Source organism: Lactuca virosa, chromosome 1, assembly GCF_052849685.1.
Source record: "Lactuca virosa cultivar CGN04683 chromosome 1, Lactuca_virosa_CGN04683_v6, whole genome shotgun sequence".
Taxonomy (NCBI): domain Eukaryota; kingdom Viridiplantae; phylum Streptophyta; class Magnoliopsida; order Asterales; family Asteraceae; genus Lactuca; species Lactuca virosa.
Genome location: NC_136426.1, coordinates 51,054,221 through 51,079,442, shown reverse-complemented (window position 1 = coordinate 51,079,442; position 25,222 = coordinate 51,054,221). Strand labels below are relative to the sequence as shown.

Sequence of the window (25,222 nt, the reverse complement as noted above, 5' to 3'; positions counted from 1 at the left end):
AAGAGTAAAGTTTACAAATGTTGTCGTCGAGTACTTATAGTTATCAAACTTTTAGTTGGTTTTGTAAAAAAATGTGACGAATTTAGAATCTATTAAACATGAATTCAAATACTTGTAACTTTTTTTATTATAACTTGATTAGGAATGTAGATTTTGTGAGATTTTTTTTGTTGGTTCCATTTATTAAGTATAAGGATGTAAATATTTTTAAGAAATTTCTATTCCGTCAAATGTAGTTGTGCTGAATTCTTGTTTTCTTAGGTTGGAATTGTTATTTGGGCATGCAAGTAATTTGAGAAGGGTATGCATTATTAAACATTATATACAGTGACGGAGCTTGAAGTTTTGATTTAGGGGCCGAAAATAGAATACGTATAAAAATCGAAAAACAGGGGGCCAAAATCAAATTTTATAGTTTTGGACATAATATGTAACCTTTTTATTACTTTTTATTACTTCTGGACTAATTATAAAAAAAATTAGGGGGCACAACCCCCGGCCCTATCCGTCAATGATTATATATAAATATATTCTTTTAATAAAGAATATATAAGTACTTCTAGTAACTAACCAGGGTATACCCTTTCAAAGCTGTAAATCCGCCATTGGTGCCACTTCGCCATTGTAATCACCATGCCATGAACCTGGTATGCATACCAAGCAATCTGATTGCAACGTTGCTAATGTTTGTTGTTTTGGTTGTACTTTTTTTCTTTCTTATCAAACCATATATTGATTTATATAATTGCTGATCTCGAATAAGTTATTTCATAATGTTGATGCATATGACATCCCAATTCTAAAATACATGTTCCTTAAACATCATTTTACATATCTAATACACTTAAAAAATAAATTTAAATTCGGCATCACCTGTGTTACTACTCTATATACTCCTACGGTTGAAGTAAGTAGTTTACCTGTGCTTTTCGATCGGGATAATTATGTTCGTGTATCGACACATATCTCTCTCAAGTCTCAAGTCTCAACAGTATTATGTATAGGAAGTTATATGATTATTTCTAGAGTTCTTCCCTGTTCAATGATGATTTAGGGTTTTTATCAGAGTTCTTAAGAGGATAAGCACCATAGACTGCTACACCGCAAACGCCCTTTTTGTCAGGAACTCCACGTAGCAGTCGCATGTATCCCTTCTCTCCCCATGATTCCCCCCACGACGTTCTTATTATCCAGTACTTGACTCCATCGTCGGTTTCTCCATACCCAACCGCTGTTACTCCATGATTAACATCCGTTCCACACTCTCCAGTGAAAACCCCCTGCACTTGCATGCAATTCCTTTTCAATATTCATATTTAGCTACTTTTTCTCATCGCAAATCGTGTAAAATATCATAAAAAAACACCATGGAATTGGTTGGAAATAATTTTATGTGTCGAGTTTTGAGATATATACCATTGCATATAACTGGAAATCATTACTTTGAGCATCAACGGCAACAGATACAGGCTGGTGGGCAACTGCTTTCAATAGAGCATCTTCATTTTCTTCAGGCACATTTTCATAACCATCAATCGATACTGCATGATCAGCCGCCTGTGATCGATTTGCGGATGCATCACATCAATGATCAATCCACGGATTTAATTATACAAGTTTTGATCCCAATTGAACTAAGTTATTAATTATATATATATACCTTTGCGGCGTTGCAAGTAACATTTACACCTGTGTAAGGGTAGTTTTCCTCTGTGGTTATACCTCCATTCTTTGTGATGAATTCAAACGCATCCCCCATTATCCCTCCGTCACATGCTCTGTTATTGACGCCATGAATGTCACAGTCGATAAGTTGTTGTGGTGATAGCCTTACTAGTTTCTTGGTTCTGATCTGATTAATTCCTTCAACCGAATCCACCGTTGAAAACGCCCAGCAACTTCCTGTAGTTAATATCCATATATAGATGAGCGTGATCAAGATATATAATCAAAGATGATGAAATCCAAAAGATCGAACTTACCACATATGCCTTGAGTCCTGACAGGGGTGACGGCTTCTTTTCTCCAATCAACCGCCCGAGGGACATCAACGGCATCAGCATACATGAAATTCGTGACTTCGTTGCGTTCGCTTTGGTGCAACATGTGATGCATGTGACGCTTGGACTTAAATCCGGTATGCTTGCTCATAAACTCATCGTTTGTCATCCCTGCATATTGGTTCAACTTTAATGTATACAGCTTGTTCATCTTGTTTGTTTTGTGAACATGTTGCAGGTTGGATTTGAACGCCTTGAACTGTTTATGTTTCTCGGCGTGGGTTGTTTCCTGCAGGTTGTGGTGGTCCCTCCACCTCTGGTACAAATTGGACATGCTCTCCTCCGTTTCAAGATCTTTCTCGTTGTATTCGAAGCCCTGTACAAGGCCTAGAGCCAAAACCAATGTAAGTGAACGTAAAATTAATGTATTCATTTCCGTTTGTTGGATTCAAATTTGTTAACGTCGAAGAAATAGGGTATTGAAAGCGAGATCATATAACTAATTACAGGCTTAGTGGATGAGAGGTGACTTATGCCCACGAAACACGCTTAATCAATAACAATGGAGGTTTAGAGATAGAAATAATATTAAATCCAAATGCCATACCTGCAATTTTTAGAGGGAAAATACCTGGTCAATAGTAAAAAAAAAATGGTCGGTAATTTCAAAATTTAGACATGAAAATGGACATTTCCAGGTATAGACATGCATTCCGCGGAGGTAGTTCCGCGGAATGTACTGTAGCTTCGCGGAATGAATCTTTAGATTTTTTTTTCACATCGTTTCTTCGACGTTTATATTAATTCCACAACTAATTATTTTCAAGAAAAAGATTATGATAGTATGATAATCTTTGCTTGAAAATAATTAGTTGGGGAATGAATATAAACCTCGAAGAATCGATGTAAAAAAAAAAAATTGAAGATCCATTCCTCGGAGCTACCTCCGCGGAATGAGTTCATTCCTCGGAGGTAGCTCCGCGGAATGGATCTTGAGGTTTTTTTTTAATACACTCATTTATTTACGATTTTGCCATTCCGCGGAGCTACCTCCGCGGAATCCATGTCTATATCCGGAAATCCAATTTTTTGTGTCTATTTTTTGAAAATACCCCCCATTTTTTTTACTATTGCCGGTATTTTCCCATTTTTAGAACTTGGATCTGATTGAGAAGCAGCGACCATGGGAGGGGAAAAGATTTAGGGCTGCCCTAAGTGTTTTATTTTATTTAATAAATTTTGCAAATTAAATTTATAAATAGCGGTGCTAATTGGAGTTTTTTTAATATATATATTTGTTTCTTATATTTATTGTGTGCTAGAATGCACCAATATGAATTTAGTAAATTAAATAATTATTTAATTAAATAAATATAGATATTAAATGATTTTCATAATTGTATGTATATTAAATGATATCTATAATTATAATTCTCTTTTTATGGAAACTAATTAAATCTGTCATTAATGTGAGCAATAACATTTTTTCAGAATGAATTCGCATCTAGGTTTTTATATATGAATTCGTATTTTGTTTCAGGACTCCTCACTTAAAATACAATAAAGTTGCATGGAATATTAAGAACGAGAGTGTATTCTACTATAATATACTCTCATTCTGCTGGAATACACTCTCAATCTTTTAGATATGAATTCATTCTGAAAGAATATTATTGTTGACATTAATGACGAATTTAATTAGTTTCCATAAAAATGAGTTATAAGTATGGATAACATTTAATATACATATAATTAATACTAAATTCTTATTGGTGCATTCTAGCACACAATATATGTGAGAAACATTTGAACCTACCTCTCTATCTCTCTCTCTCTCTCTCTCTATATATATATATATATATATATATATATATATATATATATATATATATATATATATATATATATAGGTGGGTTCAATTGAGAAAATAAAAAAGGTTGAGAATGGGGGAATCATTCTCAGCCACTCATTTAATGTAAGCATAAAAAGACACGGTGGCAAACTTGTAAATATGTTAATAACCTTCAATCTCAAATACGTAACTATAGAGAATTCGATAACAGTTCGTTCATCATCAAAATTTCTCCTCCAACCTTCAACAATCATCCAGTGTTAATCAATCATCGATATTCGTGGCTGGGAGGTCCGCCGTTCAAGACAGATTCGCAACCCAAATTCATCAATTTCATCGATTTCTTTGTTGAATACTCCGAATGTTCGTAGCTTGCAAGCATTTGTTAAAGTTCATAACGGATTTGGAACTGGAATTTCCCAGATTCGCAAACGAAATCAGTTGGAATCAGAATTTCTTCGTTGTTCATGAAATTGGAATCGGAGTTCTGGACTCGCAGTCACAGTCGACATTGAAGGACTCAGAATCGGTACTCACAGGTTCCCAATCGGATTTTCGGAAATCAAAATCAAAATGAGAAACCGATCAGACATAGGATGTCGCATTTGAAGTCGAAATCGGAAGTATATGATGATTTTGGAATTGATAACTTGATGTTTTTAACATTTTTAAAATAGTTAACTTATATGCACTCCAACTGTTTGATGAAATGCATAAACTAAATTACCACGTTATATTCACATATGAATATGTTTTTTCACCTGAATCAGTATATGATTATTAAAAAGACAAAACAAATATGCAATTCTGTATGTTATTCATATGTGAATAACATATAAAAATTATATATATTTGTCAAAATACCTTCTAATATTCATAAGTGAATATATTCACAAGTGAATATACCTTGTAATATTCATATGTGAATATACTGTGTAATATTCATAAGTGAATATATCATCTAATATTCACAAGTGAATATACTATGTAATATTCACATGTGATATACCATGTAATACTATGTAATATTCACATATGAAATATCATTTAATATTCATAAGTGAATATACCATCTAATATTCACAAGTAAATGTACTATGTTAATATTCACAAGTGAATACATCGTCCAATATTTAAATATGAATATACTATATTTATTATATGCTATATTCATATATGAATGATACTTAAATTGTAAAAAAAATAAATCATACTTTTTATTCATAAGTGAATAACGAATATACTGTAATAAAACCTGATGCATTTTAATTCACTTATGAATAACGATAGCTGAAAATATAAAAAAAATAAATTTTTTATTTTATCTTAAAACTATATTAATATGGATGTCTATTTGTAGATAATAAAAAATCATGAATTTTGGTATATTTAAAATCATTTTTTGATAAAAATAGCTTCTAAAAATTAAAAAAAAACGAAAAAAACTATGTTTTTTCTATATATTAAGGTAATGATTAGCATAGTTTAAGGAAATATGTTTTGTTGGAAAACACATGTCTATTCATTTCCTATTTCCGCTGGTACGACGGAGGCTTTTGCGACAAAAATAAATGAGTGGCTGAAAATGATTCCCCCATTCTCAATTTTTTTTTTCTCAATTGAACCCTCCCTTATATATATATATATATATATATATATATATATATATATATATATATATATATATATATAAAAGATCAAATAAGAACCTCAAAAAGTTAAGAACTCTAAGAACCTCTTATATGATTTCTTCCCCTCATACTTTCTTACAAACTTTCAAGAACTTATACCAAAACTCTACCACTATCTCCTCCAACTACCACCATCATCCACCCCATCGTCGCCTCTAGCCACCGTAGCTGCCTTACCACCTTTTACCGTCACTCTGCTGCCTCCTACCAGCTACCGTCCTCCAAGCTCACAACCAACGACCTCCGACCTACAAATCCCAACCTCCAACTAATCTAAGTTAGATGTCAATCTCAGATCTGGAACTTTAGCGACTTTAAGTTACATCTTCACTACTATCTGGAACTTCCGGTGATTCTAAGCCATATCCGGCCTTCTACACATTCAGATTATGAACCACAACTATCACCGTCGAAACACCAGATCTAACCTTCCACACTTTCAGATCTGTGATATTTGCTTCGTCTCTGACCTCCGACCTCGCTAAAACACTAGAAGACGTTGTCAGGCGTCGTCCTCTCTTTTCTTCAGTGCTCTAACAACGACGATTTCCTTTCTCCAAATCTACAACTCCGGCGGCGAGCTGTGAGGATCTACCAAAATCGGCTCCTTCTAGATCTGCTTTGTCTTTTATTCCTCCGGATCTACTTTGTCTCCGACCACCTCCAGCTATCTTGTTCATCTCCGACCACCAAGGGCCTTCATATGTCACAACTTATGCTCAGATGGATATCTTTCACACTGTGTTCATCGATGCACATCTCAACCTCTTCAGATCTAAACTTATATCCTTCACAACGAGCATTCTTTAAATTCGGTGGAGTTTCACTCAAATCGAGGTAATGACTTCAGATTTGTTTTTGTGATTGAAATCCTTGTGTTGTATTGCGTTATTTGCAGCAGTTTTGAGCCTAACAAACTTTGAAAACATTAATCTTTTTATAATCAAATAAATTCTCATTACTTGCAACCATTAAATCTAAGAAAGGGTAAAAAGGAAAAAAAAAAAGAACTCATATAAAATGGAGGAAGGGGAACATGGCGGAGAAGATAACTAGATAAGTGGTACACAGCTACTTCTCTTTCATAAAGTAATGATAATATATTTAGTTTAATATTCATACTTGTTTAATTATATTAATTGATATTGTTTACTTATATTAATTGATATTATATACGATTTTTATATTTATTGTTAAAAAAGTACTGCTAACATATGTTTTTATATATATTTCATATGAAAATAAGGTAAATCAAAATAATATTTGTGTTGATAATGACATTTAATTGTCAAAAACTACGATATACATATATAAGCTTTTTATTTAAAAACTAATTGTGGAACAAGTTTTAGGTAACTATTTATATTATTTAATTCTGGTATGGAGCTATAATTTGTATAAGTATATTTAGTTTTTTGAGTTAATTTGTTCCATGTAGCAAAATTTCTAGGTTAGTTCAATTTTGTAAACAATAATTTTTGTTAAGATATACATATTCCATATTAATTGTTTTTTCAGATCTTTCGATAACCAATTTAAGATAACTTTTTATTAATTATTTTGTTTAAACATTTTGTATATTATTACCATGAAACAAATTGAGATTGTTTATATGGTTTTATATTGATTTATTTCTCTTTGGGCTCCCCTAATGCTCGTGTTTAGCCCGCGTCTAATACATATTTTGAACACAAAGTTATGATTTTGCAGTGGCTTTATATATCAGGATATGCCTTTAACGAAATAATAGTTTTTTTCTCATGGAATTGTGTCGAGACATTTGATTTTTATGAATTGCATGTATCATATATCTATGATGCAGTTTCTTTTTTTATCGTTTTTTCATTATGTTAAGGTGTGAATATGATGTTTTATTCTTTCATATGTCGTCCAATTTTGTTAATCTTAGTTTTAACTGTTGTTAAGTTGAGAATATAGAATTTTTTTAAATTAAACTGTGAACTTGTTGTATTAAACCATGATTTGATTGTATTAAGACTTTTAATTTGATAATGTCGCTGTAAATGCATACTTTTTGTGTACTACGATTTGTATTTATTGTCTTTAGCTGTGAGTTTTGTGTTTTAAACTGTAAATTGAGTGTATTAAGCTGTGAATTTTAATTTTAAACAACGAATAGACTATAATAAGCTGTAAATTGACTATATTAAGTTGTGAATTTTGTATATTAAGTTGTGAATTTGTTATTTTAAGTTGTGAATTTTTTGTATTAACCAGTGAATTGAATGTATTAAGAGTTTTAAGTTGATAATATGGTTCTAAAATTATACTTTTGTGTATTAAACTGTCAATTTATTGTATTAAGACTTTTAATTTGATAATATGACTGTAAATGCATATTTTTTGTGTACTAAGTTGTGTATTTATTGTCTTAAGCTGTGAGTTTTGTATTTTAAACTATAAATTGAATGCATTAAGATGTGAATTTTCTATTTTAACAATTATTCAACTATATTAAACTGTGAATTTACTATATTAAATTGTGAATTTTGTATATTAAATTGTGTAATTGTTGTATTAAATTGTAAATTTTTTGTATGAACCGGTGAATTGAATATATTAAGAGTTTTAAGTTGATAATATGGCTGTGAAAGTATACTTTCTGTGTATTAAACTGTGAATTTATTGTATTAACATGTGAATTTTGTGTATTAAACTGTAAATTTTGTGTTTTAAATTGTAAATTAACTATATGGCTGCAAATTAGTTTTTCTCCATCATTGTTGATCGCATCATACCAGATCTACATAGATCTGATCAGATCTGACATTCAGATGTGATTTCATAAAGCTTTTTGTTTTTTAACAAGCTTCCTCGCCGCAGATCGTCTGAAAAACCACCAAATGTCATCAACCTTTTAGATTTAAAGCCAAAGACGCACCAATTTCTCAGATGTAGTCAGATATGGGTGTGCTTGGTGCATTTTCAGATAAGTTATCATCTTTTATGATTCATATATATATTTTTCTTTTGATGTTTGCTTTTGAAGTATGAGATAATTTATGTATGTATTAAAATATAAATGAGTTGTTTATACACTGAAATATGAGATTATACTTGTAAATAAGTTGTGAATGTATTGTATTAAACTGTGAATTTTTTGTGTTAAGCTGTAAATTTATTTACAGCTCAGTATAATAAATTCACAATTTAATAGATAAAAATGTCTCTAGATACTTGTAAATAAGTTGTGAATGTATTGTATTAAACTGTGAATTTGTTGTGTTAAGCTGTAAATTTATTCACAACTCAGTATAATAAATTCACCATTTAATAGATAAAAATGTCTCTAGATATGAACGTATAATTGTTAGTATTATATTAAAAAATATAGTTGTGCATATATAAATTTTACGTATTAAACTATGAATTATTGTATTAAGTTGTGAATTTTATGTATTAAACTGTGAATTAATTGTATTAATTTGTGAATTGGTTGTATTAAGATTTTAATTTTTTATGAATTTTGTTTTTGCTTTTGAAATATGAGAAGAAAGAATCATTATACACATATATGATTTTCTCTAATTTTAACTAAATTATATAAAATTTAAATTGTGAATATTATGTAAATTAAACTTTGAAAAAACACCAACCTCTAGATCTAAATATATAAATGTATGTTTTAAGTTAAGAATATGACATTTTTATGTATTAAATTGTTAATTTTTTATATTAATGTTTAATTTTATATATTCAACGATAATTAACTATATTAAGTTGTGAATTGACTGAATGTTGCTGTGATTTTTTTATATATAATTTTTGTTTTAAAATATGACTGATTTATGCAAAAAAAAATTTGCATTAATTTCTTATGAATATATTTATTTTTTATGTTGTATAAGTATGTAAGAATGCCTTAGTTTTTATAATGATTTTGCATTAACTTCAAAATAGGTGAATTAATGAATGTAGTATTTAACTTGTCATTGCCTCACTTTATACAGATCTCATTTGGAAGAAAAAAATGTTGCAGTGCTTGCTCAAGTGGTTGCTGGTGGCGTGTAGTGGTGGTAAAGTTTGGGTTTAACTTCTCTGAATTTGAGAATAAATGTAAAATAAGTTTTATTAAGTTGTGAAATTTGTGTATTAAACTATAAATGGAGTGTATAAAATTGTATTTTATATAAGTTTTGTGTTAAAATATGAATAAATGTATGCATGAAAATATTAGACCAAATTTTTTTTACGATTTTGCCATTTTTTTACCAAAAAGACAAAAATTTGGATTTTAATATACTTGATAATATTCACAATATATATTCACTTATTAAATGAGGGTTCTTAGGGTTCTTAATCTTTTGTTGTTCTCATTTGAACCATTCTCTCTCTCTCTCTCTCTCTCTCTCTATATATATATATATATATATATATATATATATATATATATATATATATATATATATATATATATATATATATATATAGATGTATGTTCAAATTAGAACATTTTCTATTTTGAAAACATTTGAGAACAATTTTTAACCATTATAATTTTCAACCATTCGTTATGTCACTTGAAACTTTTCATCAAGACTACATCACCGCCATCAACGGACACCAGAGGATCAACCGGACCACCACCAGAACACTATCTCTCCACTCTTTGCAGATCTGGTTTCACATCCTTCCTTCGCTCGCACTCGTTCCCTCGTCGGGAACATCCACCGCTCGTCAGAAACCACATCCTCTCATCTTCCTGAACTGACGCCCCAAACCACCTCCGATCGTGATGTTTTCTATGGTTCCAGTCTTTTCTGTTGGATCCTTAACCTCATTATGAAGCGTCTCTACTACAATAAAACGATGATTTTGAGTCAGGTATCCATTTGAGACATTCAAATTTGCTCGATTACAAATTGTTGGAGGGATGGCAACGGGATTTCAACTCAAAATTGTCATATCCAATCATTTTTATTGTGCTTATGGTTTACTTGTGGTTTCCCTACCATATACTCCAAGCTCAACTTTACTCATCGTGGAAACCAGGTACCTCTATCTGTGCTCTCCTAGTACTTACCATAAGCTTATCGCTCAATAAAACTATTGTTTACTAAAATAAGAAGTCCATTGTTCCAAATCGATAATCAATTTCAACATATTCTAATGCAATATATTGTTTACACGATTTAGCAAACTGTCGAAGACATGAAGTATATAAATAAACAGAACTCTAATTGGGAATAGATACTGTATGTACTTTTGTTAGAAGTATTTATTGTTATCCATTTGAGACATTCAAAATTGTGACAGCTTATAGATTTTTTTATGAACACCAAGTGTTCGATGAAATACTGAAAAAACCTCCACAAATAAATCAAGAACAAGGTGGTGTATTTATTGTTGCAGTTTGTAGGTGCTTGTTGACTATTTTTTGCTGAAATAGCATCATTTTGATGTCTCTGTTTAATTTGCCTATGTTTTTTTACTGGACTTTATTTCCCCAAACATATTCAACAACTTAAATGTTTGGTTGTTGAGATTATAAATTGGATTTTATATTCTTGCATAGTTCCCCCAAACATATTTTGATGTCTTTGTTTAATTTGCCTCTGTGTAGGACTCATTTTTCCTTCCAATATGTGCCTTAAAGAGTTTAATGGGTTAAGTTGGCAACTTAACCCTAATAAGTGTAAAAGTGGCATATTATGTGATAATCCTTAACTTTGAGCCCTCATTAAGCCAAGCATTAAGGCCCTTAGGTTAAATTGAATTTAACATCTCAATATCCTAACAAGTAACCAACAATCGTATAAAAAGTAATAAACTTAAGGCTTAACCATTAAGTCCTTAATAGAACACCAAAAGTGATTTAAAAGCTATTATGATCAATTTTCCCAAATCTGTCCTCCAACTGCTAAAATTTGTGCAAGTCAATAAGAACACCTAAAAATCATGAGACTTAGTTTTATGGAAATCTTAGTGTGTCTAGTTTCTTCAAAATTTGAATCACATCTTGAAATTCCAACTCCTTGAGGGGTAAAATTGGCAATCTTCTTAGGCTGGTCCATGTTGTCACAGATTTCATGCATTGTTTTCAAAAAATTATAATAAATTAATTAGAATTCCAAATGCCAAAATTCCAAATCCTATAGTTAGATATGGATGTATAGTTTCCCATATATAAAGGGACTGATGTAATTCTTAGCAGATTGGTACAGTTTATTCCAATAGTGTTGAGTGGTCCAGAAAGTGACAACTTAAAGTTACTAACTTGTAAATTTAATATAAAATCAACCAAAAGTCATTAAAACGAGATCATTATATTTATGAAAAGACAAAATGGGTAACTTTACCAATATTATTTTATCGAAATTTAAGAACGGGTTGAAAGGTAAGAAAATAGATCCCAAAAAGAGCACTACAATCAAAGAGAATATAAGAAAATATATACATAAGTTTTATAAGAGTAATACAACAAATCAAAAGCTAAATAATGTTATAATTGTTGTGTAGGTTCTCGGAAAGGAAAGGATCCATATTGTTCATGCTAGGTAATTTTCAAGTTTAAGGAAGTGAGTTACAATAACTCTCATATTATATAGGCATTACTTGTTTTACGTTATTATTCACAGATACCCTAATTCGGTAGTGTGAACAAGGAAAGGTAGAATGTAGTTTGTTTTCTAGTGAGACACGCAGACAAGTTTCATTTCTGCGTTCTCGATTCGTTAATTGTTCTCGTGTATTAAATCACATGTGATTATATGATCTAATCACATATGACTTATATGCACAAGATTCATTTTTGTGTTTTCGATTCAATAGTTGTTCTTTGTCCATATTAATCGTATGTGATTAAATACATAAAATGACATATGATTAAATACATATAACAACTATTGAATTGAGAACGTGAATTTGAATCTTATTCACATAAATCATATATGATTAGATACGTATAATCACATGTGATTAAATACATGAGAACAACTATTGAATCGAGAACACGAAAATGAATTTTGTCCACATAAATCATATGCGATTAGATTGTAACGCCCGTAGATTCGGGCTAGTCAATTTAGAGACAATAAACGTCAAAAATGACTTTTTATAGAAGATTATTTAGAATGAATAATCTTAACCAAATTATAGTATATTCACAAGGGTTCCGTACATATAAAGAACGCTGAAATCCGAGTTATAACGAAGAAGTTACGACCTGTCAAAGTTTTACGGCTAAACCGGCACAACACCGCGTAACATAAAAAGTGAATTTTGATAAATTACTTTTTAGCCTTAGCGATCTAAACGGGAGTCGTAGTATACGTTAAACCGAGAACGTGCAAAAAAAGAACGCCCAAATCTGACTTCGTATGAGGAAGTTAAGATTTTTCCAAGATTCGGCATAGCAGTATGCAACCCGGAGTTCGAATATTAGATCGACCGATTTTTAGCCGACACAACCTAAACGAGAATTGAACATCTCGTTAATAGGAGCTCAACGATAAAAAGACAGACGAAAACGGACGTCGGATGACAAGGTTATGAATTTTTAATAGATTTTTCCTGTCCCGGCCTGTTAAAAATATAACTTTAAAAATAAAGTCAAGATTAGCCGACAGAGTCTAAACAAAAGTTGTAGATCTTGTCAATACCTACACGTGGATATAAATAACGTCAAAAACGGAGCTCGTATACGAAAGTTGTGAATTTTTGAAGATTGACTGTTTTACCTGCGTCCCGCGCCACGTGTCAGCACCATGCGAAGCCTTGGTGCCTACGCAAGGTCACGATATGAATATAAGGTTCACGACGTGAATCGCCCCTGGATAGCCTATAAATAGAGGCGCAAATCTCTCATTTTCTTCACACCTCTCCCATTCTTTCTCTCTCAATTACTTCTCTTAATCCCTCCCCTTACCTAGTACTTCCCAAGTGCTAGAGGTGAGTCCCAGAGCGCCAGAAGGCTCCTAGAAGAAGAGCATTCGGCTCATAAGTTCTGCCCCCGCAGAGCCCGACTCCTAGCTAAACCCCCTTGTAAGTAAGTTATGCTTTGCCTACTTTAAGTATAACTTATTTTTAAGTTCATTATCGTTATTATGAACCTATAAACAATATATGTGCTAAGTATTATAAATTATACAAAGTGTTGTTATAATACCTTTTAACTGCTCACGGTACGAGGAATCTGGTTTGAAGGGTCGCATAGGGTTGTTGGATTTCAGAACAGCTTAAATGCCAAAATGGTCCTGCCCTCCGGTGTTTCATGTCTGGCCCCTATCTATACATAGTAGTTGAAAAGTATTGTTTAACACTTATGTAATACAAGAAAAGCATTATTGCTCGTAGACCTTGAGTTAATAATAAGTCTAGACTAATAATTAGTCACAGTGAATATTGGACTAAAATCTAGTAATAATGATAATTAGGTTTCGTCGAAGGAAAAGTCGATTGTTAGAAGCGAAGCGCTGCCCGAGTTTGGAGTTATCGCTTTAACAAGTGAGTGCATAGTTACTTTCATCTTACACATAGATATGAAGTATTTAATATAAATTACGTGTTATATGTGCATATTATCCGTGTTCTTGATATTAATGTTGGATGAACAAATTATACATGTTTTACTTGATTTAAACTGTATATGTATTTTTATACCTATGAATATTTTGGGTAAAGATGGGTAGATTGTAACACCCCGAATCTCGGGTATTAACTTTACAGATTTATTTTTCATGTTTGAAAGGTCTACTCGAAGAGTTGGATGCCCTGGATCGTCGAGTAGGAGCGTTTGCGGCCACGTGTTTAAGTGACCAACTCGCCGAGTCGGAAGGATGACTCGACGAGTTGGAGCTGGGGGGATGAAACCCTAGATTCTGGGGGTTTTGCACCCTATTTAAAGGATCATTTGCCCCCTTAGCCTCCCTTTACAACCCCTTGTGAGTCCAGAAACCCTAAATTGCCGTTTTCCTCTCTTTTGTGTGATATTAAGCCTTATGGTGGATTGTGGAAGGAAGATGTTGAAGCATTCAAGCTTGGAAAGGAGGAGGGCTGTGGATCTGAGTTCTATTTCATCCTAGCATCGTTCTTGAGGTGGTGGAGTCTGTGACTGTGATTCGAGAGTTGAGCTTATCGCTTCAGCACAACACTTGTGAGGTGAGTTCTCCTCACTATACTAAGGGGTCTAAGGCACCAAGTCCGGCCCATAGGATTTGATATCCTAGTAGTTACTGATATGTGAGTATGAGTTAGTTATGCATGCTAGAGGGTAGGTCTGTAGGACTACCTGTGATATTGTATGTTTATCTATATGTGCATTTATATGCTATATGTCGACATATTATGTGGGATGGGTTGAGGTTGTACGGCTTCGTGTGGTAGCCAACAAACCCTAGAGTATTCCAGATATGAGCTGAGGGCCGGGCAGGGCATGTCAGACTCATACTGAGGACTCAGGAGCATTCCAAATACGAGCTGAGAGCCGGGTAGGGCATTCCAGACTCGTACTGTGGGCTCGGTGGTAATCCAGATGTGAGCTGTGGGCCCGGAAGGCAAACTAGACTCACACTGTGGGCCCAGGGGTAATCCAGGCTGTAAAGTTGTGGAACCGTTGCATGCTGTCATTTGTATATGTGTTACTGTTGTGTATCGGTATTTTGGGGGAACTCACTAAGCTTTGGGCTTACAGTTTCAGTTTTGGTTTCAGGTACCTCAGATGATCGGGGGAAGGCAAAGGCGTGATCATACCGCTCCTCACTTTTTATGATTTTGTTTATGGGAGACTCTGCTGTAGAACTATTTTGAAAACAGATTTGTAATGACTGTTGGTTTCTAAATGTTTTTAAAAGTTTAAATTTGGCGTGGTTTTTTATGGATGTTACAAGTTGGTATCAGAGCCTTGGTTTGAGTGAATTGGAGGAACACTCGTGTGAATCCGATCTCAAACTAAGGAAAAGAATTTCAAAATGATTTTTATTTTAAATAGTTTTCAAAATACTAAAGGAGGATGCAAGTGTACGATCAGCCGGAGCCAGTAAGTATACCCCAAAATACCTAAAGATATTTGATTTTGTGATATGTTAGAACAGCATGCTAGAGATAGGCTAGGGATCTTCAGGAATTGCATGATAGAATTGTCGGATTATATGATGCCTGCTAGCCTAGGGTTTTCCTTATATGAGATTGACATGATTACTGTAGTTGGTTAGTGTATGCATCATGGTTATACATATTTAAGATCTTATAGCCTGAGAATGTTTGGTTTGACCTTATGTTCTATTCTTGTTTGATTGGGGGCTTAGGGTAGAATAAGATATTCGAAATTTTGTAGGGTCCAGCGTTATGTATGACTAGCATACACGAGTGTTGCAGGGTTGGTGGAAGTTTCATGGATGGGTTGTTGGGATGAGTCCGCCGGTTATGAGATGTTTAGCCTCCCTCTAGGAGTGAGGATCGAGTGCATGTGAAACATCCCAAAAATACAACCCAAAAATTTCGTTTTTAAAACATTATTAAAACCATCAACCATCCAAAATCATAAGTAAAATCATAATCGTGTATCATAAAACATTATAGTGTCTGTCTCAAATCAAAATCTCATATCCAAATATCAGAGTCTAACTCCCAGGCTGAAGACTGTGGTGTGTGCCATTTGATCATCCCGAGCCCTTCCCAGTGCCAGTGGAAGTACCTGAAACCAAAACTGAAAACCGTAAGCACGAAGCTTAGTGAGTCTCCCCAATCTACCACATACCATCTACACATAGCATGTAACTAGGAGATACGGGCCTCGCCCACACTCGTGGAGATACAGGCCCCGCCCACACTTCGCTAACTGGGAGATACGGGCCCCGCCCACATTCCGCTATCTAGGAGATACAGGCCTCGCCCACACTCCACTATCTCTGAGGTACCGGCCTCGCCCATGCTCAGCTACTTCGAGATACGGGCCTCGCCCACACTTGGATATGATGAGATACAGGCCTCGACCACACTCAACTGCTAAACCCATCATACAAGTGTCACACAGACAACATGTAAAGCTAATCTAATGTTCATACATCATAATCAACTACTACTATGAGATACGGGCCTCGCCCACAATTTGCTAAGATAGGATACGGGCCCCGCCCACACTCAGCTACTATCATCTCATACTACGGGCCGGCCTTGGTGCCGTAGACCCGTTCCTACTGAAGGAGAACTCACCTCGTAATGCTGGCTGCTGAGTTGCTAAATCTGAAACTGTCTGACTGCTGCTCCGGAACTTCCCGGCTACAAATCCCATAAACTCTAAATCAGATATGGATAACTACTCTCAGGGTAAAATGACTATTTTACCCCTGGTCAAAGTCAACATCTTGGTCAAAGTCAACTTCCAGTTAACCGGACTCGCCGAGTTGGACCGCCAACTCGCCGAGTTCCTATCATCCTTTCTAATTCTCTACCCGCCTCTACTCGTCGAGTTTGGCAAAGGCTCGACGAGTTCTCCTTCGATACTAACATCTAGTTCATCTTCATCTGACTCGCCGAGTTGTATGAACAACTCGTCGAGTCCTCCTTCATCCTATGAATGAGATCAGTCATTGACTCGCCGAGTTGTATGAACAACTCGTCGAGTCCCTCCACTACTAGATCTGAGCCTTAACTCACCGAGTCCATTACCTACTTACTGATTCCACCTTAAACTCTCAAATGGGGAAAATCGGGGACTCGCGACTTGACTCGTCGAGTCTGAAGAACGACTCGCCGAATCCCATGCATGTCACTACTAAACAGTCAATTCTGCTCGAATCCAGTGCATTCCATTCATAGATATGGGCTCCTAGGGCTGGTTTTTCATGTAAAGTTTCTAACTTTACGTGCATGCATGCTAATATGAAGCTCAAATACCCAAAATAAGCTAAAGGAAGAGATCTAAGCTTGGAATGGAAACTTGGATCAATAAAGGTGGCAACCTTGAGCTTAAGAGGCTCTGGAAAGTTTAGATCTGAAGTCCATTCATCATATTAACTCTTAATTCGAATTTAAAGTCTAGAAAGGGCTCAAAATCAACAAGAGCAAACTTCTCAAGAGATCTAATTGATAATAAGCAAAGATTCGAGCTTGATACCTCAAAGGGGACTGAAATGCAACCAGAAGTCCGGATCTACTTGCTCCCCTTGAATACTTCTCTTCTCTTTTCTTCCCCAAATCTCCAAGATGCACTAAAACCTTCACAAGTGAGAAAATGCTCCAAAAATGCTTAAGAACGGCTAGGTTTTTGTATGTGACTCTTTGTGGGTGAGGGAGGCTGGTCTTGGGGCACATAAGATGTTTAAATAGGGTGCAAACCCTTGAAATTAGGGTTTCATCTAGACTGGCAGACTCGTCGAGTCCGGGAATATGGACTCGTCGAGTCGCCAACTTAAATCGCGTGCAAGTCCCGTCTCTACTCGACGAGTCGGGCTACTAACTCGTCGAGTACCCCTTAAGAAAAGAAAATTACTTTATTTAAATCACATACCAGAAATGGGGCGTTACAACTGTTGGGTTTTGAGCATTCTAACACTTCCTAAGTGTACATGCAACCCTAATAAACCTTGGATCTATGTTTGTCTAAGGTACATGCAAAATATTATTTTCCAAGGTTTATAACCTATCTAGCATGGCATGGGGTACTTTTAAACATAAAAGAACTAGATGAATTACATACCTTTTGTTGATTGTTGATTCCTTGGAGTTTGAGAGCCAAGCACCAATAATGTGAATGCCTCAAATGGAAATCACAAATCACCACAAACTTGGAAAATGTATGAGAGAGTATACTAACTCTTAGATTTCGGCCACCACTATTACAGACACACTATGTGGTTTTTCATGCAACATAAGCTTGTTTATATAGTGTGCATGGTTAGGGTGAAACCCTAATAACCCATGTCTTTTCCTCTTCCAAGGATCTATGGGTTAAAAGCTCCATGGATCATCCATGGACTTCCATATAAGCTTAGCCCATTAACAAATGAGCATTAGCCCACACCATATAAATATAATAGCCCATGATTTAATTAGTCTTCCTTTTAATCACTAAATCAATTCATAATTAATTCAAGATTAAAACTAATTAAATAACATGACTTTATATTAATATATTATAACTTATAATATATTAATAAATCGTAAGTATACAATTCTCATAAAATTATCCATAAACAGTTTGGGTGAAGTGCAACCCAAATGGACCATGCCGGGTCGGGTCAAGTATATACCAAATAAGTTATGGACTTAGACACCTTATCCAACAGTCTCCCACTTGGATAAGTCTAATAACTGTATTTGCGTATGTTACTTTAGGAACCAACCAGCAATCGTATCTCTCGAAAACTCTGTTGAACTATGAAGCGCCATTTTAGATAAGTGATCATATAATCCTCTGTTCTCATGATATCAGCCGGACAAATACATGGAACAACGTCGTACTTATTGTCCAGCAGTTTGTTTCCCGATTTCCGATTTGTTTGACAAAGAACTAAATTGAACACATCAATTAGGTTCTGACCGGGCCCGGTACATGGGTCAAAACAAAATCATCGAGGGGCCCAGATATCGCACTCTATTTCTAGAAGGAACAGATAAACTTCGACTTATATGCTTGTTCTACTACTTGTTGAATTGTACACAAAGGCACGTTTTATAACATCAAGTTACTGATGCGTTTTCGTGCAATCAATGCACAACCAACTCATAGGCAACAACTCATATCTCTAGGTTTGAAGACTTATATGATATTACCGTCTCACGATCACTCGAGATAAATTCCATGAAGTGATACAAGTGAGCGTGGGTTAATTCCAATACTCATAACTTATGAGCACTCATAAATGTTGTAGCAACCATTGCTATGACTAAACACATTTAGCCATCTACAAACTCGATTCATGACAGTCTTAATTCATACCTACTTCCAACATATGAACGACTGTGGAGTGTTTAAATAACTTAGTCATTCGGAAAGAATAACCTAGCTATTCTGGAAGTCAAAACATGCAAAGTGAAACACAATAATAATCGAATCCAATATGGTCTCAGAACCCTTTTGAATATAAATAAAACCACCTTTTATTTATCACCATATTGATTACACATTATTCATTGTATAATGTTTCAAATAATCAACTTAATACTTGAATAAAAACAACAGTTGTCCCATGCTCCTAGCATGTACACTTTGTTTTTCTAAACAATAGTTATGCCATACTCCAAGTATGCACACTATGTTTGTGTATGATCTTTACTTTGTGAAATAGATCATGTGAACATGATTCCAATGATGCTCATTTCACAATCCCAAATCTTTATTGTAAATGTAAAAATTCCCTTATTGTAAATGTAAAAATTCCTAATTCCTACCATTTACCAAAAAACTGTTAGATTTTAAACTTTTATGCAATGTTCCTCTTGTAATGATTATGCACAAAGTCACAAAACTTGTCAACAGTCATTACAAAGTATTCCAAAGGAGATCAACTCTATGGAAACGAAGTCTCATATTCAAAGTACATTGCTTTGAACATCCTTCTTGCACTAAGGTTTTCTAATCTTACACAGATTGAATAACTTCCACCTATGGAGAAATTTCCATAGTCCCATTTTGACTATCACTTCCGAACAAGAGTTACCTCTTTTCAGAATATGTCAATATGGTCCTTTCCAACAATTTATATCCTACTTCCAACTGTCCCCGAGCAACCAATCTTTGGAGAACCTTAAATTGTCCTCGACAATTGCTTAATCACTTTAGTCATATCCAATTCTAGACTTTTCCCTTCTTAATGCCCTAAGCATTTGGAAAATTTAGAAAGGATAAATATTATAGCACATGAAATCGATCCTATATCTGAAGCATATGGGACACGATTCATGATGTCTCACATAAAGACATGATACTAGACCAGTCTTTTGCTACAATAAGGATGAATATTATAGCACATGAAATCGATCCTATATCCGAAGTATATGGAACACGATTCATGATGTCTCACATAAAGACATGATACTAGACCAGTCTTTTGCTACAATATTTTTTATTTGCCATGTTTTCAAAATTTAACTATGAAGAGGGATGCCGTAATCATAATCGAATTTTGATAACGCAATATATATAGAATTTCTTTAAGTTGAACCATTCCAACATAAAATACATATATATATATATATATATATATATATATATATATATATATATATCCTTGACTAAAGATGATTAAAAACTCAATCTAAGCTTTTAGAATTGAAATGAAGTATAATTTCCTCTCCCTTAATTATAGCAAAACAACTTTTCAACCCCTACAACTTTACGAATTGAAACTTTTGGTTTTCTATAATTAACATTGCTAACTTGCAACACTAAACATAATAATCATGCTCCCACTAACATGATGATTATCAGCATAACACTTATGCTCCCACTAGCTCTGACATATTTCCAGAAATCAGCTGGACTCCTGAAATTTAGATTCGTACACCCTTTCTTAGATAGCTCACATGTGTGTCTAAACAATTTCCAGAACTATGAAAAGGGATGCCGTAATCATAGTCTTAATTGTTTAGACCTTTGCCATTTCTCACAAGTCCATGTTAGTGTGTCGGTTAACCACACACGCTCCACTAACGACTTTGAGAATGCAAACATCACAATTGCTATCTACTTAAAATCTTCTTAGTGAAAGCATTTCCTCACCATCATTTTCATGAATCGGAGAGAAACCTTATGACACTTAGATTTTATAGTGTATGAGTTTCTATCCATGTGAATTTGTCAAAACCATAATCACAAGACAAGGTTAGTGACAAATTACCCTTACATGGATTGAACTTGTTCAATCTTAATTTCTTGTCACCTGGTAGCACAAGGCCCACCAATGCTTCCAAGCTATTATGCACACAGTTTAGAACTAACAAAACTCATATGCATAGTCAACTTAATAGGAACACACACAGAAACAAGAATTATGTCAACTTAATACGTTGCAAACCTTAAGTCGTGTGCTAGTGATAAAACTCAGGTTTTACTCTTGATTAAATCTTGAAATCCTTTCAGGATCTTTAAGACTCCTACTGTCCTCTCGACATATAAGTTTCCCTAGTCAAGAACCATTCCTTGACAAAACAAATATTCAAGGGATAGTGTGAATTCTTATCAAGATAAACACTTCACACAATTGGTCTTATTTGGTCTTTGTCTTATCCAAGACATCACAACTTACCAATTTCAAATGTACAGGAGTAGAAAACATTTTACACTACATTTGATATGTGTTTTAAACCTTACTTTATGTCACTCAATGTTACAATCTTGGAGTATTACTCTAAGAATTGTTTTTGGAACGAAGTATGATTCATCTTCTTGATTTTAACCAATCCAACAATTCATGACTCCTCTTCTTAGTCATAACAATGCACTAAGATGTCCTTAGAGTATGAATTTGTGATATGGTTTCATAATCATTAAGATGATCATAAAACATGATACTAAAGTACTCTCCTATCTTTTCAGATTTGAGAAACTTTTATCTTTCTGCCTAATTTGATTCTTCTCATCCGTTCTGCCATACATTGAAACCTTTCCAATGTCATAGAATTATACTTAACCTTATAAGTATAACCATATTTACTAATCTTTAGTAAATCACGACGAATCGATCTTTGTGGTGGACCTTGACCAACACACACCCAGTGTACCTAATTCCTTAGTCCTTCAATTGACTCACATATGCATGTGATCAATGAATTAGTCTCAAATTTACAAAGATGAAAATTCTCATTCATCATACAATACAACTTGTATGATTCCAAGTTTCTGTCCAACTGAAGCTTGGGTGATGAGAACCTTTCCTCATTTGGTAAATTCAGACACTACCACAAATGAGAGAATCAAACTCATATTTCCATTATTGCTAGAAACATACATACATCAATTTTCCATAAATGCCATTGTAAGGGGATATAATATAAAATAAACTAAACAAAACTTTTATTTCTTTATAAAATGCGGAAAAATATTCCTTACAATGCATCTTCAAATGAAAACTATGATATTACATATTTCCTAGCAATCTATCATAACTTTTAAGTAGTAGCTCAAAAATCCGATCCTCGAACCATGCGATAGAAATCCATCTTCGTGATCAGATTCATCACACTCTTATTTTAACCTTCCTTTTGCTCGATCCTGCTAAACATCAAGATGCAACATAGTCACATCATGTAATAAGAATAAACAATTAGGAATTTTAACAAAGTTAGATAGTGGACTTACCTAAAGCCGAGTCAAACATTTTGTCTCTACTTGCTTTCAAACATTTCAGGTATTCAGGGCAGCTTCGCTTCCAATGTCCCTTCTCATGACAATAAAAACATAGACTCTTTGGGAATGGTACATGAGACAATCACAGACTTAGCCTTTCCCTTTACCTTTTGGTCAACCGGGTTGACCAAGGCCGATCCCTTTTCATTGGGAAGAGAAAGCTTTTTTGGACTTCCAATGTTACCATTGTCCATGTCCATGGAAGTTTGAGAATTAGACCTTCCATCAATATTTGCTTGACCATTGCGCCAAATCATTGTTGATTCAGCAGCAACAAGCAAATAAGAAAGATCTATTAGGGTTATGTCAGGATCTGTCATATGGTAGTCTTTAATAAACTCACCATACGACTCAGGAAGTGACTGAAGAACCCAGTCAACAGCGAACTTCCTTGAAATAACAGCACCCAACATTCTCAACCTGTCAATGTGTGACTTCATTCCTAAGACATGAGTGCACACAGGTCTTCCATCTTTATGTTTCATTTCTAGTAGAGCTTGAGTGACCTTGAACCGTTCAAGTCTTCGGGCTTGTGGGCTAGGGAGAATAAATGGAGGAGGTGGAGGGAGTGAAGCATGATGTTGAGGGACATCATCTTCAAGAGTAAAGCTTGTTCCAAGCGATTTGGGAAGATCATAGTTGTCTGAACCAGACATCTACAATGGGAGAAAATCAAGTTAGTTGATTCAAGTCCTTAATATAACACCCAATACGAAATATTAAGGCTAGGATCCAACACAATATTTTATAACTTGGAAGAGGGATGCCGTAATCCAAGCTATAAAATATTTGAAGGTAGGCGAATGACGATTCACCAATTTCCACCATGAAAAACGAAATAATTTATTAGGTTTTAATTGGATTTGAAACTCCTAGATCTTTTGAGATTCATTGAACTTTTCAATGGCATGTTTCAATCTCGATTGTGCCCTCTCAAGTTTTGTGACTGGGATGCCGAGGATCACAAAACAAGGTGTGAATAACCATACTAATTCACTTGGTACCCTTAATATTATCACCTAATCAATGTGCCGGTTAACCACACACGCTCCATTAATCTATGACAAACATTAAGTCACCCTTCGTGATCCTTACTAGTCCAAGTTAGTGTGCCGGTTAACCACACACGCTCCACCAACGACTTGGTAAGGTACAAAGTGTGAATTTCATGGGTTAGCACCATGTTCAAATTTTTCCTAAAGTAACTAAGATTGGGAATTAATAAAAGGTTTAGTTACTTTATAATATTCATTATACTTTTAATGAGAATTTAAAGTCATTGTCCTACCCGTTCGGCTAACGACCCTCCACCGATCAAGGAAGCGGTGGGTGAGAATGGACACCCATTAAGTTGCCATTTTATAGGCAACAGCCTTATACCCCCCTTATAGACCGGCTTCGTGAATGAGGCCTACTAACGGTAAAACGACTTGATCTTATACATATATATAATAATTAACCATTAATGTTATAAATAGTATAAGTGTTGAATTTTAACTATTAAAACTCTAAGGGTTGGAATTAAAGTTTATTAAAGTGTGTGTAACTTTACAAATTCCAAAACTTGAGGACAAGTTTTTAAACTATTCAAAACTTTTCATTTCATAACTTAAGAATTAAAGGTTCATAAAAATGAAGACTCTTCATTTCCATGTAACTTATGTGTTTTAAGTGTGTGTTTAAAAGAAGTGACCTTTGGATATCCATAACTTGAGGACAAATTATGGACTCCATTAAAACACATAAATGATCAAGAATTAATTCTAAACAATTCAGCAAATAATTCCTATCATCTTCTAAATTCATAAGAACATGAACATGATCATCAAAGTTTCAAGAATTATATGAACACATACAAAACATGAAATTTTGATATAAGCTATTGTAAATGGATTAGAACAACCATTACACCAACTAAAACAAGTTTTAAAACACCAAAACAGTTTAGGGTAATGTTTCTAGTCCATTTCCAGCAGCAAAAGTCGAAAATCTGCATTCTGAGGCTCCTACTCGCCGAGTGCATGAACCAACTCGGCGAGTAGGATGAGTTTACACATGAACTCGGCGAGTCCCCCCATGGACTCGGCGATTTCATCAGTCAGACAGCAAAAAATCGACTTTTTATCACTATTTTGCATCAAGTATCAAACAAACAAGCCTAGGCTTTGATACCACTGTTGGGTTTTGAGCATTCTAACACTTCCTAAGTGTACATGCAACCCTAATAAACCTTGGATCTATGTTTGTCTAAGGTACATGCAAAATATTATTTTCCAAGGTTTATAACCTATCTAGCATGGCATGGGGTACTTTTAAACATAAAAGAACTAGATGAATTACATACCTTTTGTTGATTGTTGATTCCTTGGA

General features: G+C 34.2%; 1 protein-coding gene and 1 long non-coding RNA gene across 2 annotated transcripts; one reads left to right on the top strand and one right to left on the bottom strand.

Annotated features, from left to right (window-relative positions):
- Positions 1-757: 757 nt before the first annotated feature.
- On the bottom strand, positions 758-2,553 carry LOC145104704 (vignain-like). The gene is made up of 4 exons (XM_079041899.1): positions 1,983-2,553; positions 1,661-1,902; positions 1,417-1,557; positions 758-1,280 (listed from the first exon to the last, which is right to left on the bottom strand). The coding sequence occupies exons 1-4, from the start codon at positions 2,431-2,433 to the stop codon at positions 1,023-1,025; spliced, it is 1,092 nt and encodes a 363-aa protein (XP_078898025.1). The 5' UTR covers positions 2,434-2,553; the 3' UTR covers positions 758-1,022.
- A 3,005-nt stretch (positions 2,554-5,558) lies between these two features.
- Positions 5,559-9,757, top strand: LOC145127363 (uncharacterized). Its single transcript, XR_013716437.1, has 3 exons — positions 5,559-6,381; positions 8,389-8,498; positions 9,516-9,757. It is a non-coding gene; the product is annotated as an uncharacterized LOC145127363 (long non-coding RNA).
- Positions 9,758-25,222: the final 15,465 nt, after the last annotated feature.

Coding starts and splice junctions, on each gene's coding strand:
- LOC145104704 (XM_079041899.1), bottom strand. CDS start 2,433: ATGAATACATTAATTTTACGTTCACTTACATTGGTTTTGGCTCTAGGC. Junction 1,903..1,982: donor CAGGACTCAAGGCATATGTG/GTAAGTTCGATC, acceptor TATTAACTACAG/GAAGTTGCTGGGCGTTTTCA. Junction 1,558..1,660: donor TTACTTGCAACGCCGCAAAG/GTATATATATAT, acceptor AATCGATCACAG/GCGGCTGATCATGCAGTATC.